Source organism: Austrofundulus limnaeus, unplaced genomic scaffold, assembly GCF_001266775.1.
Source record: "Austrofundulus limnaeus strain Quisiro unplaced genomic scaffold, Austrofundulus_limnaeus-1.0 Scaffold75, whole genome shotgun sequence".
Lineage (NCBI taxonomy): Eukaryota > Metazoa > Chordata > Actinopteri > Cyprinodontiformes > Rivulidae > Austrofundulus > Austrofundulus limnaeus.
In genome coordinates, this window is record NW_013952477.1 from 411,509 (window position 1) to 426,402 (window position 14,894).

Sequence of the window (14,894 nt, forward strand, 5' to 3'; positions counted from 1 at the left end):
AGGTCTGGGTGTAAAATGCATGGCCCGCCACTGATGAAAATGTTACTTAAACACAGTTGTCTTACTGACCTGTTTCCAGTTAACCAAATGAGTTTTGCAATGTTTCTTCTGTCCTTTCTTGTTTCTACTATTGAATTTTACAAAACTTTTTTGTCCCTGTTCAAACTTTTTTGAGATGCTTTGCTGCAATCAAAATTATAAACATCCTTTTTGTCAAAAAAAGGATACTTCTTAGTTTCAGCATTCGATAAATTTCCTATGTTCTGCTGCAAAAAAATTAAACTAAAATAAAAAGAAAAGAAAAATCTAGGTTCATAAGATTTGCTTATTATTGTCTTAAATGTCCCAAATATCCCTTAAATGTTAATGGGCTTCTGAGGGAYGGCAAATGGCTTTAAATTTACAGCACCCAGTTTTAGTTACATGTTTAATAAACATTGTGAAAAACAACTGGGTCGGTGTACTCCTAAAATCACACGTAAAATGCATCCTGAGTGGTCTACGTTCAACAGGCAAATCCATTCAGTGACTGTCACCTTAAAAACTCTTTCCAGTGACGAAGAGGAGAGAAAAACAACTTGTGGCGAACATATTGTTACATATGATGTGGGTCAACAGGCAAACCGAGGAAGCCTTTTACCCCGACGGGAAGCACATTTGCTGCAACAATCTTCAGTGAACACCAGACAAGAAGGTCGTCACTTTCTAATCTAACATTAACAAACTGTGTCGACACGAGCTATCATTAATTCAGCGCTAGCTTTTGTTCCAAAGGGAAACTGTTGAATTAAAGAGGAAGAGTGCTCACACATAAACCCACTTGTACAAACGCTGACATCAGGAGTTACAGTGAAACCCCATCAGGGTTGGATCCTTTCCAGCTCCGGCTCTTGGTTTGATTCAGGAAGAAACCAGTTGATGATGTGATTTTTGTCATGTTATTTTTTTTAAAAGAGTAATTTAAGGTGCCGTCAAAGCTGAACAATATTAACTATCTTTTAACTCAGAGGGTTGAAGGGTTGGGACTCCCAATGGGACAACCGTCTGGCTATAAACAGTAGAGATTTACTGCAGGGCAGTAAAATGATTTAAATTAGTGCTGCTCGCTCTGCGCTGTCATTGAGTAATGAAAAGGTGTGTCTACAGCGTACGGGCTCACTGGACCCAAGGTGTGAAACTGACTCAGAAGTACTCCAAAACAAGACAGAAACACTAAGAACAATTAAAAACTGCTCAGAATTCCCACATTAGAACAGAAGTAAGTAAGTAAATAAATAAATAAGTAAAAAAATAAATAAATAAATAAATAGCTTTTTTATCTTTTACAAATTTTCCATCAGTTTTTTGCTTGTGTATCCAGATGCTCAGGATGATGTTTATTTTTATTTATAACTCATCATAAAATAGGACTTTCTGCAAATTGCTGTACATTTATTAAATGGAAAGAATTGCCTTTCTTTCTTTCTTTCTTTCTTTCTTTCTTTCTTTCTTTCTTTCTTTCTTTCTTTCTTTCTTTCTTTGACTTCTGTCACTTTAACACAAAAGCCCTTTCAAACTTGCTCTGCTGATTCACAGTTTACAGGGATTAATGTTTAACACTAATTACACATCATCGTTACGTTTTAATTATTCTAAGACATTAGCAAGATGACACCTCATTCGCTGTCACAATTATATACAGAAAACCAACGTGACAAACTTTTCAGAAGGCTCAAAGTAAAAAAAAAAGAAAAGAAAAAGAAAACACTCATTTGCTTTGTTGTCTGCACACAGCACACAGAATGGTATCTGTGAAGGCTGAGCTTTGTTTGGGACTATTTCCGGATTAAAGCAAAGTGAGAACTTTCATCAGGAGTCAACATTTCAGAGTTTCTTTATCCTTGAGCTATGTAAACTGTCACAGCGTCGTATTTAGAAAAATGCTCCTAATTACAGTCAAAACAAGCACCTAAAACACGAGACGACGAACCCAAGAGGATGCTCAGCTTCACACACCCCAGAGAGACAAAGTGGGTTGAAATAATTAACTAATAATGTCACTCTGAGGAGAATGTGCTCCTGTCTTCTCCAAATGTTTTAAACAGGAAGCCTCCTTAACACGCACCCTTAATGATGTCTCAGAGAAAAAAATAATGTGTCCAGAGGCTGCATTTCATGCACTTCAAACTCGTAATATTAATACACAAATTTTCTSATAGGATGCTGTATATTCTTAAGGAACTTCATGCTTTAGTGCACAAAATATTTGCTTGCTGGTTTCATCATTCAAATGCTAGCAGCAGCCAGAAGCTCTTGGCTTTTTGTGTGTGTTGAGAAGTCAGTGTTGGACAAACTTTAAACAAAGTACAGGGTGTAAATTTGAGAGTAGAGTGAGGGTGACATATTGTGCCTGTTCATGTGTGTAAAGCTGATCTTGACTAATTAAAAGAGTCGTGCCACTTGTTATATTTATATCTCTTTCTTCTCTGGAGTTTTGCAGAATGAAAATATCTATTATTTGTATTAAGCTTAGCTCAGGAATGTTACTTGGAGTACTTTAAATTTTACCTTGCTATATTTATAAACACAGAACTTTGTTATCTCCTACTGCTGAACTCAAAAAGGCATTTGTAATTCTGTCTGTGGGTGTCCATTTGTCTGTTAGCAAGGTATTTCATGGGCCGCTGGACAGATTTTGATGAAAAAATCAGAAAGTAATCATTGGATGTAGAAATTATAACTTTTGGAGTCGAATTAAGGTGCTTATTGTCCTTAGCCAACATTAAACTATCTAAAATTTAGTCCAGTGGTTCAACCTATTTTCCTCAAAGCCCTGCATTTTTAATTCCAAGTCAACCTATGCCCCTGCCCCCACAACATCTCTCTTTACTCCCCTCCTCTCCTGGGCCTCCCAGGTTGAGAACAACTGACAGTCAAAGAGATATTGAGCAAAATTAGATGGATGTAAATATTTATCCTCATTGTACGTGCACCAACTCATCTTGCAGGATCTCACAATAATACATAAGATCACCTGTAATGCCATTTACCGGACATAGTTTGACCAAAATGACCAAAACTCGATTTCTTTGTGTTACAAGAGGATTTTTGTTGGGTCTGTGATTTTCTGTCTCACAAGGAAAAAGCAAACTGGAAGTACTTAAGTAACAATAGGTGATGGTATACAACCTATAGATTTGAGCAAAATCTCCCACACTGCAAAATTTCTCTGGCCCACACAACGCACTTACAGCAGGGGTGTCCAAACTACGTCACGCGGCCAACTGCGTCCCGCGGTACCGTTTTTATTGGCCCGCAGCAAATTCTGAAAATATAATCGAATATGGCCCGCAGAAGAATTTTTTTCTCAACTGCGTTGCACTTCTCAGTTGGAGCCAGCCACATATGGCCCGCACAAGTAGCTTGAGTTCAACTCTGTTGCACTTCTCAGTTTCAACGCTGGACGAGAAGCAGCAGCAGYRGSAGCAGCAGCAGCAGCGGCAGCAGCGGGATGTGGGAGGAGGAGCGTCTGCCCATGGCAGGTGAAATAAAGATAAAATAAAGAAAATGGATTTGATTTATTCACTAAAGAGCAAGCGAACGTTGCGCACAGCAGATAAGTAACTCACCAGCTGATTTAGAGGCGATTTGTTCGGTTAGTTTCGCCACTCCCTATGCTGCCAGCTGACACTTTTTTTGTCTGGACCAGCTGACCCACATCGGCACTTATATATCCAGCCAGAAAACCCAACTGCAGATGGTCGATTTCAGGTAAAGATCTCCTGTTCATCTGTTTTGGTTTAGTGGGCAACATTCAGRAAACTGTCACGTGGAAAAATGAGTCTCTCGGATTGGTTGATGCGACGCGTCGAGCAGCAAAAGTTCAGATTTTCCAACTCAGACGGCACACAAAAAGAATGATGAGCCTATTCGGCTCAACATACATATGTGAACAAACATTTTCTCTGTTAAATCAGAGCAAAAGCAGACTGAGAACCAGAATGACCGATAGCCATCCCTGTGAAGTCCATCGTGTCTCAACCACCAAACTTTCTCCTAACATGTCAGCCATCCTTCAATCCAAAGGACAGCATCACTGCTCCCACTGAGTGCAGTGTTCTTCACATAGGTGAGTTTGAAATACACACATTATTGATGTATGAATGTATCTCATTATTACAGTAAAACTGACCCATTTATGTTTTCATTATACCAAAATGATACAGTTAACCAACCCCTCACTTGACCTTAAAACCCCCTCCATACAACTTTATCCCCACCCTTAGAACCCATGCGAAGACTAACCACAGTGACCTTATGCTCAATACTAAACAAACACTATTAGACCATTTGCACAGTTGGACTTAGAAATGGTGCCATGACAAGTTTTAAAAAAGTCTGGCTACCAGACAAGAAAAAAGGCACAACGGCTTAAGCCATGCTGACGATTCACCCACAAGCACGTCCATAGAGTGAGGGACACACTGTCATGGAGACACACCTGAGTAGAACCAAATACTGTAAGTGAGACTGGTCTGTGGAGACAGGTCTTAACATGCAAAGAATGATGACCCTTTGGYGGCCCAGATGTGGTTTGCCGGAGGTGGTTCATGCTTTGGCCAGCTCCACATAAACCAAACCACAAGTCATTTGTGGCATGACTTTTTAAAAACAGTGCCATCATTGCCAGAAACACAGCCAGTTGACAAACCACTTGCCGTCCCAGCAGTCAGCCAGCAGTACCAACTTGGCATCAGGTCTGACCCACACCTGTCTGCTGTGTGCGTCGTTGGTGTGATTGGATGACCAAGAACTGCAACTTTATAACACTAAGATTTAAACTTTGGCAAATAAGTTCAAATCACATCTGGGTTCACAAGAACATTTGTGACACTAGTATTTTTTTCTGAACATTTTTTTAAATCAACTGAATATTAAAAATTTGTTTAATTCTCAGATTTTTTTTCTCAGGTTAGTTGTAAAAGTAAAATAATTAAATATGATTTGAGTTGATGTTTTTTGATTCAAATATTGTGTGTATCATGTAAAAAATTAGTTTCAGATGGATTTACACACAGCTAAATTCGTTTAGAACCAGTTTTGTTTTCAAACTCAGTAGGACTAGACAAAGGGAAATAATTACAGAAAAAATATCTTATAGATGTCCAAAGTTTTTTCCCCCTTAAATATGAACAGGGCTGTTTTTAGAGATAACAACAGAAAAAGAAACATAAAATTTTCTTCAGATTAAATAGCATCAATACTCTAGGCTTTTTATGACATAAAGACAGCTTGTGGATGTCTCAGTGAGCTTTTAAAGTGCCTGGGTAAAGAGAACTTAAAAGGACAAGGGCTGAGAGCGACACCTTCAAAGCCATTCTGTTACTCATATTTACAGAGGCTAATTGTGCTCTTTACTGTTGGCTCCATATCTTCTTTATGTCCAAGTGTTTATGGCCTTTTGACTTGATTTAGTTACTACCACTGCAGCTCAGGTTGGTGTTTCCTCAGACAAGAATGCATGCATTTGTTAGGATCTGTGTGCTTGTTTACTTTGATAGATTTTAATGATTGTGATCAGATTTCAGTTGCCTTTTGGGTCATTGTGTTACCTTGTTCCCCTATCGACTGAAGTTACTTGAGTTATCTTTCAATCTTTTCTATGCTCCTTTCTCCGTGTTGCCGTTTAAGTTTCACCTTCGTCTACTTTTTTGTGTCAAGCTTATTCACTCTGGTTTTAGAGGAAGTTATCAAAATAAAAGCATTATTTTAAATGAAATTGTTATAAATAGAATTAACTCTGCACTTCCTCTCAGTGATAACAGAACAGAAATAACTTCAATTCAATTCAAAAATACTTTATTGATCCCAGAGGGAAATTGTGTTGTAACTCATTCTCTATTATAACACAACTAAAGAAGCCTTCAAATGAACACACTGTTTCTCTATGACAGTCTGATGAAGAGGATGGTCAGGGTTGTCCACAATGTTCGTAATTTTATTTAAAATCCTTCTTTGCACCATCATCTCCAGAGATTCCACAGTCGTCCCCAGAACAGAACCAGCCTTCTTTATCAGGTTGTTTAGCCTTTTTAGGTCCCTGGCTCTGATGCTGCTGCAACAACAGATGATGGCAGAAGAGATGACGCTCTCAACAACAACTTCTTACATTAACTCAGAAATGTTCCTCTTGACTCCTGGATGAACCACTTTAAATGTGATTATCAAACCTCAACAATTTCTGTCACTGCAACTCCAATATAAGAAAAGGATGAGGTAAAAATAACACACACACACACACACACACACTTGAGTGTGTTGTATTATTAGTCTGACACACAATAGTGTAACAATGTGCCTTAACCTGTAGCAACTCTTCAAAAACATTGCAGCAACTCAGCTGTGACTGCACTTTATGCTTTGACAAGTTTAAAGTACTTTTTTTTTACTCAAAGCTCTGCTAGTCTGACTATAAATACAATAGAATCAATGGTCATACACATCAGCTCTTTCTACGTCTTCTCTCTTTTTATTATACTACAAAAATTTCAGTGAAGGTTTTTGCAATTCAACACTTATTAGCTCCCACATGTTTGATCATTGTTATTGCATCCAGTGTCTTTATTTCTCAACACTGATTGTTTGAACACAAAAACCTCAAGAACCAACTTATGAAATCATACAATGTGTGTAAAATGTCAAAAATATGGATTATTAAGCAAGTCAAAATGCTTTCACTGTGAAACACGTTTAGTCAGGGTTTTTTTTTTTACATTTACTGCACAAACTTTTAGCTCAGTATCATAGCAGCCCTTCTTCCCCCTCGCTAGTGTGAACACCCCCCCCCCACACACACACACACACACACAAACATTGAAATGGGCGAGACAGAAGCGGAAGGTGGTTCTTAAAGAGACAGAGGCTAATTTCAAGGCGTTTAGAAAAGGAAGTGATGAGAAGATAAGTTTATTTTCTATTTAAACACAAAAACAACATTTTTTTCTTTTTTTCATCACCAGTACAAAAAATAATTTAAAATTAGTTTCTTAATTTCTTCATCATCAGTGATATTTTTTAAGTAAAGAGAAAATAGAAAAGAGGGAAAAACAAAGAGAAAATGTCATTAGAATGATTGAAATAGAGATTAGAAATATATTAAATATACACCAAGAAACACAAGGCCACACACCCAACATCTGTCCGCTCACCTAAAAATAACTGGATAGATAAATGGATGGCATACATACATATACTGTATACACATACCCATACATGTATATAGATATATAGATGTATACATGCATACATTCATGCCCACCCACCCCCCAGATGAGACCATAGGGGAGAACTGGGAGAGTCCCCCCAGCRACTACACGCAGTAACCTCCCGGGGCCAACTGCGACAAACTCATGGGCCCCACCGGCACCCGCCACACCAGAGCAGATCCAGGCAAGGGCACAGAGGTCTGGGCCCCCAGGGCCCCCCCATCCCCAGGCCAGAGCCCGACAGGGCCAGAGGACCTGAGCTCCAGCCGGCAATCACCAGGCCAGGCCGGCACATGCCCCAGTGCCCAGCCCCAGACCTCAAGAACCCCCAGCACGCCGGCAGCCAGCTGCACACCCCACCGGGGGGCCGAGTAGCAGCGGGCCCTCAGACAAACCAGCAGGGGGGTCGGCCCAGACCCCAGCCTGACAAATACCCAAACATACACAATCGCACCATCCCACCCTCATCCTCACACCCACTCAATCAAAGACATACAAAAAGGATGCCACATTCCACTCATACCCCCGATACACACTCAATACCCCCTAGGTCCAGGACATACATCCACCCCSATACAGGAGGCAGCACACACCCGAACCCAGGGGGTAGACCCAATCATTCTGGGGTGAATAGGAGCAGACAGCCAGGCCTGGCCCGGGCCTCACCAGGCCACCCGGCCAGCCCCCCGCCACAGAGAAGCCACGCCCACGACCACCCCACCACACCGCCAACGGCCAAGCGCACACCCCCAGCCAACCACCCACCGGAACCCGGCAGCCAGCGGGTCATCCATAGCAACCAGGAGCCACATTCCAGGAGTCCAAGCAGCACCAGGGAGGATGGAGAGCAACAGCATTTTAATAACAGCTAAAGGTGACATACAGTAGATACTTTATTATGGTATAGTATTTAAATGTATGCCTGAGAAACACATAATATTGCCCCTTTAATTATTTTGATGAAGAGGTAAAGGTTGAGGGCCTCTTTGGGAAAGRTGATGAGTAATGGGGGTGGGGGCTTGGCTTGGAAGTAAGAAAAAGGGTTCTTAAAGGAAAATAGTTAGGTTGATAGGGCAGCTGGGGGAGCAGATGTGGGGCTAAGAGTTTTGCTTAAGGGACTACCAGCCTTATGGTCTAGAGCAGCGGTCCCCTACCTTTTTTGCACCACAAACCGGTTTATTGTCAGACATATTTTCATGGACCGGCAGATATGACGGATGAATACAACAAAAATAAAATGATAGGCTACGACCAACACAAGAACTGGTATTTTGTAAATATAATAATAAACGTCAAACCACTCACTTTGTACTTGTGTGTAACCTTATTAGCAGCACCTTCCTGACATGYGCCAACAACTTTCCCCCTTTTCCTTTGTAAAGAAACTTTCCAAAGAWTGGGATTGGGGACTGCCAGTCTAGAGTATGGCAAATGAGGGTGGAGACAGGTACGGGTTCTTCACCTTTCTCAAATTTTGTGGTAATGATCAGGAGATTCGAACACGTGACTTCTGCACTGCCACTCCCCTGGGTCAAAATGACATTAATGTCCATATTCTTGAACACATTTTAAATGTTTCTCAACAGCTATCCATTTGCCTATCCTGCATAAAGACTTCTGCCCTTTGTTTCACACTGTTCCCTGATGTCAGATCTGATAAGGCACTAACATCGCAAAATGACAAATCCATCTATTTTAGTTCAAAGTATACAAATACATMTTTTAAAAATGCATCAATATATGCCTACCAGTCTTAAAGTTGTAGCTTTTAGTGAAGAATATCCACAATATTGTCCTTCAACCGCAAAGGGGGAAAAAAAATCTGTGTTTCCATATTTTATAAATGACCCAGCACATATAGCGTGAGAGTTATGAGCATAAATTCCGGTGCTGTGACCTACAGTTGTGCTGTCTTTATCAAGCTGATGAGCCGATGAACTGCGCATGCCGTTAACACCTCTGTTATTAATATGTGGGGATTCTGGCTGCTATACCAAACAGCTGGTGCACTCGGGGAGAGAGAAAGGCGCCTAATTAATTACGCTATAGGCCACTAAAATTCATTCTGCACATAAGTGACGGCAACCCATAGCCCCCCAGTACAGAACTGGCTGAAAGACTTCAATTAAACATGCTGTTTAAACAAATATCCACAAGCTTAGAGGAAATCTTTCTTATGAATAATTTATGACTTGAAAGAGGGGAATAATCTGGAAATACTAGAATGTGTAAAACCTATTTGTAGCTCTGAGCATACAGTAATAATTAAGCTGCTGATTGGCTCTCGGTGAATTCAAGTGAAAGGATGTTTTTTTAGGGGCTAACCAGGAAAATTCTATGAATACTCGATTGCTGCTAAAATGCGATAATAAAGGCAAAAGAAGCTCTGCTGTTTTAAAGTAGGAAAAAGTTTCAGCTTTTCTTTTTTCTTTTTTTAAAGTTGCCAAAGGTTTCAGAGCATCCCGGTAACATGTGTAGGAACATCAGGACAGAGTGGGCTTGTTCAAGCTCCAGCTGTGCAGAGGCCTTGGGGCTGAGGCTGAACGCCACCTCCCATCGGCGCTGCAGCACAGCAGCGATGACATAAGTGTGAGCACGGCTGAGAGGAGGTCCAGGGGAGGGGTGGAGGGAGATGTGTGTCAAAATAATGCGCCTCCAGGATGCATTATATAAGGCTATTAAATTGTCAGTGTCTAAAACAGTGTGTTGAGGATACAAGCTTTGTTTGTGACAGCTGAAAATCCATTTCTCATGTTTGTTTCAGTGGAAGCTTTAGCAGCGAGAGGCTCTTTTGTTGGAGGACAAAAGGAAAGAAAAAACCCTGGATCTGTAGTCCTCGCTAAATCTCCAGAAAGAAGCACATAGAGGATTTTGTGTGCCATTTACTCTCTGGGGAAAAAGGAACCTATAGGAAAACTGCACATTTCATCAGTGATAACGTTATTTTTGCTGACATTTTCTCAGTTTCTAAATAAAATGTAGGTTTTAGTTGTTGTTTTTTTCACACTACAGTGTGGAAAAAAAACAACTACAATCTTTATAAAAAATATCTAAAACATATGTTTCAGCTGGTGTTTATTTCTACTGGTAAACTCATGTCTATTTTTGCTCAGTAGAGCAACTTCTTTCGCACAGAAGAGCATCCATGTCGCTGTGCAAAAATGAGCAGAAGAGAAAAAAAAACTGTTTGAGAGCAATAAAGTAGAAGAAAAAGAGAAATCAGCTGTTAAAAATACATGCAGAAATGGAAGATCATATAGAGCAGGCAATGGAGCAAGAAAAAGATGAAGACGAAGCAAAAAACATAAAGAGGCGAAGCAAATTTATGCAGAAATAAAATAATAAACACTGTTTCAGTTTTTCCAAGAAGGAATTCACAGATTAAAATCTACAAGTCTCTACAGGCCAAAATTAATCAGTTCTCCTTGACAGCTTTGTTTACGAGATGCAGTTTTTTTGCTAGATAGTTTGTTGCAAGTATTATTAATTACTCCTAAATCTAACTTGTTGAACATTAAAGTCTAACGCAACAGATCAGATGTTTTTAAGTTTGAATTTGTGATAAGTATATGAATATTTAATATCTTACCTACTGTAGATATCTCAGTTTGGAAAATAAAGATTTATTTTGACGATGTTGACAACTCATTTAAATTGGGTTTTGTTGATGATATGGATCCAGGAATACAGACTAACACAATGAGCTCAAAAACAGAAAGTGAGGAGTAACCATAAGGAGACACAAAGAAACATGTCATGGCATAAAGCACAATAATTGCACCATTACTGCTATTGCTATTGGTTAGGGATGTCTGATATTATCGGCCTACAGATATTATCGGTCTGATATTAGCCTAAAAATGTAAACTCTCTATATATCGGTTTCTGTTTTTCTTCTGATAACAAAAGCCCAATAAATTAACGACCGGATTTGACCAAAACGTGTTAATAAATGCTTGTGGTCTAGAGACATTCACCCGTGCGCAATTGATGACATCATCAAACTGGATTTTCTCAGGGAGAGCATGATCCAAACTATTGTTTGAGACAAAATATTAAAAATAAATATACACGTTTTGCATAACTTCAGTGAAATGGTTTTTATTTTGTACAGACAATGTTTATCTATGGCAGTGTTTTTAAACCCTGGTCCTCAAGGCACACTGCCCTGCATGCTTTAAATGTTTCCCTGCTTCAACACAGCTGATTTCAACTGACAACTGATTAACAAGCTTTTGTTGAACTGTGATCATCTGAATCAGGTGTGACACTTTTGATGCAGCCTGGAGCACTTTCTGCACAAATATCATGGTATTTTTACTGGAATACAAARTGCAGGCTCTGGATAAACAAACAACATATCGAGAGCATTTGAATTATCCATGAATATGGTTTTTCAGATGAGTTTTAAAACTGCAGCTATCTATAGATAAGATAAAAACTTAATTGTCCATACAAAAATGGAAATTTTGTTTACATAGTCTGTTTGATGCCCCCCATAAAAACAACACACATCACAACATCATCGACAATTATCATAATGATTAAAAGAAAGAAAGCTAAAATGTAATCTGCAATGATGATTTCATTTTTTTCCTCCTCTGATCTAGGATTTTGATTGAAAATGGCAAAAAATAGTTCTTGTATTTCTTTTTTCTGCAAMAAGGTACCCTGAATCGCCTCCAGACGTTCAAATTCCTGTAAATACCTTTACTGGACCGGCCATTAGCCACTGTTTCTACACACTAATGCTATTCATAACACTATAACGTAAGATATTTATGATTTCTAACCTTTCAACAGAACCCAGCTTCATTTGATCTGAATTATCCAAATAACACAAAGTGTGATGATGAGTAATAATTCTGGTTGAAGGCGAGAGGAAGAATGGAGGAAGACACCAACAATGACAGGACAAACTAAAGTATTTATGACTTCAATCTGAAAACAAAGCACACTTACAGCTGAGTTGTGGGTTCATGTCCTCAGGCCTGCTGCTCTGCATACGTCTTTTTAAAACATGTTCACTCAAAGCTATAAGGTTTCACAACAACCACAAAACAGAAGGTTTTCTGCACTTAGATGAAAGTCATTGACCATTCGGTTCTGGACATTTTGACCCCACAAAGCCAACTGTTGGTGAGTTCATGAAGGACCACCTCAGGCAGCCACTATTGTTTACYGTCCTTTCTGCCAACACCTCCACATGATGCCCTGCATCACTAATAGTGCTGCTTTTTCTGCATGAAACACACCTCTGCTCAACACATTCAAAACACTGTGGTTCTTTTACCACTGAGGCGTGTGCTTTTTTAACCAAATAAAGTATGATTTGTCATTCCTGCATATCGCATTTTTAGATTTAAAGTGCAAAAATCTCAGTTTTGGAAATCACTGCATGTAGGAGGCTGTTTTTCTTCCCCCTGTTGTTGTTTGTAAGTCAATATTTTAGACACGGAAAATTGACCATCTGTGGCTTCCTCTGCACTTGTTCGAGGGTCGAGAAATGCACGACCCCAAAAGCAACATCTCTGCCCACTTTGTGAATGCTCGACACACACAATCTGTTCTCTTTTGAGCACCGTTCACGCTCTTTGCACCAAATAAATACAGCACCTTATGAATCATACCGCAGAGAGCAACGCTGTCTGCAGCAAGAATTCAGAGAACAGCCCTGAGCTTATCTGAGAGAGAGTGGCAGGCGGCAATCTGTAAGCAAGGCTGCGGGGTGAAAAGCAGGGCACCTTGTCCGAATCACTGAGCATACACAAGCACCTACTCTAGGGTCATCTAGCTAATGGACTTCTAGACACACTTTCTTTCCAGTATGTCTGTTTGACTGGAACAGGTGGCTGTAAAATGTCATAAAAATACATATAATGCAAAAAAAAATACAAATATCTATCTTAGTTTGCTTAGCTACAATTTTTGTGTTTGTGTCTTGTGTGTGTTAAATAGATTTCACACCTCAACAACCCCTCAAAACTGACACGGCAACGGTTCTGATAAATCTCCCTGTGGATCTAAATTTCTATTGGCAAGGACACGACTGATCTCTCGCCCTCTGTAATCTTGATTTCCTCTGGTAATACCCGTCACCATGAACTTGTGGCATTTTGCTGCCTTTGATGATTGGCCCAATGGTCTGCAACCAATGGCCTCCTTGCCACCAATTCACGACCCGTCAACCCCAATCCTCCCACCAATCCACCAGGCACACAACACACAGCGCAGAACAAATGTCCCGGCGTCAGAATCAATCCAGACAGGCTTCCCATCCTCCTCTCATAAAACTGGCATCTCATTTATCCAGGAGTGAGGACTATGGTAAATAGAATGACACGGCTTTTACACTTTCACTCCTGAAGGATTCAGATTGTTTTGCCTTGAGCCCGATTTCTCTAAAGATCTACCTGAATTCTCATTTGAAACATTAATTTATTTTGCTTATGAGACCATTTTTGCGTACATAACCTACTTGTGAGTTGCATTTTCTGCTACATTATTTCATTTCCTCTTCAATACACATGTGTGCGCCTTATAAAATAAGTGTGTTGGAGCAGGAAGTCTTCAGACTCACAATATTGAGTGGATTGAAAAGACCTCTTGCTGATATGCTTGAGGTGTGAAAGAACAGTGAGGACCTGCACACACACACACACACACACACACACACATGCAGCTTTGTCTCCCTTTGAAGTTCTGACAGCAACTCAGCTTCCTCTCCTCTGTTGAATCCTGAGATCATAATTATTTACCATAACCGAGGCTCACATCCGCCTAATGAAAACAAAAGTTTGCTCGCAATGCTTCGGTCATATTCTATTCAATGCAATTTCTCGGGGAACAAAATCGCCCAGATCAAATTGAGAGAGAGCAGTCTAGCATGAATATCAACTGTGATAGCTCAAGAAGGAGAGCGCAGGAGCATTCATTGTCTGTCGGTGCGATCTCATGAATAGGAATTCTCAAACTATCTGCTGGAAATCTTAATAATAAAACCGTCCCTGTAAAACGTTGCCGCTGAATTATTTGTTAACTGCTGAAGATAATTAATGAGAGGCAGTGGCTGCAACAGAAAAGATGACACAGGGTGCCTGTTGTTGTTTTTGCGTGTGCCTTTTGTGTGAATTTCTTCCAGCCATCAGAGCAGCTGAGGGACTCACCGATCATGTGCACTGTGGTTCGGCCCGGCCTCGTCCCAGGACGCTGTTGGATGGTGTCGTAGAAGGTGGCCTGGCACAGCTGGATGGCCGTCAGACTGAGCCAGAGGCACAGGCAGAGCAGCCAGGACATGACAGGACACATCTGCTGAGGACCAGCAAAGGTGCAGTCAACATGCTGTTCTTAACCTTTGACCTCATGACCCCAAAACCACACTCCCCTCCTGAGTCATGACTGTACCACACATACGGGCACACACACACACACAAAATGATTCTTTTTACAAATTCTCCACAAGCACTTTCACAGTGGAGTTTTATTTTATTTTATTTTTTGTTACATAAGTATGAGTTCTTCACTTTTTCTTCCTGGTTTGTTCCTGTCTCATCCCTAAGCCACAGCACAGCAAATGTGGAGTGATCCCGGAGGAATTCTCTCTCTCTCTCTCTCTCTCTCTCTCTCTCTCTCTCTCTCTCTCTCTCTCTC

General features: G+C 40.3%; 1 protein-coding gene across 2 annotated transcripts in view; it reads right to left on the reverse strand.

Annotated features, from left to right (window-relative positions):
• The window catches only part of LOC106519303 (protein FAM19A1), a 54,691-nt gene that overhangs the window by 38,602 nt on the left and 1,195 nt on the right, over positions 1-14,894 (reverse strand). Inside the window, exon 2 of one of the 2 annotated variants that reach the window (XM_014010905.1) lies at positions 14,411-14,552. In XM_014010905.1, coding sequence (XP_013866359.1) covers positions 14,411-14,552 — 142 coding nt within the window. Of the gene's footprint in view, positions 1-14,410; positions 14,556-14,894 lie in introns of both variants that reach the window. The other variant, XM_014010906.1, reaches the window with a different exon arrangement.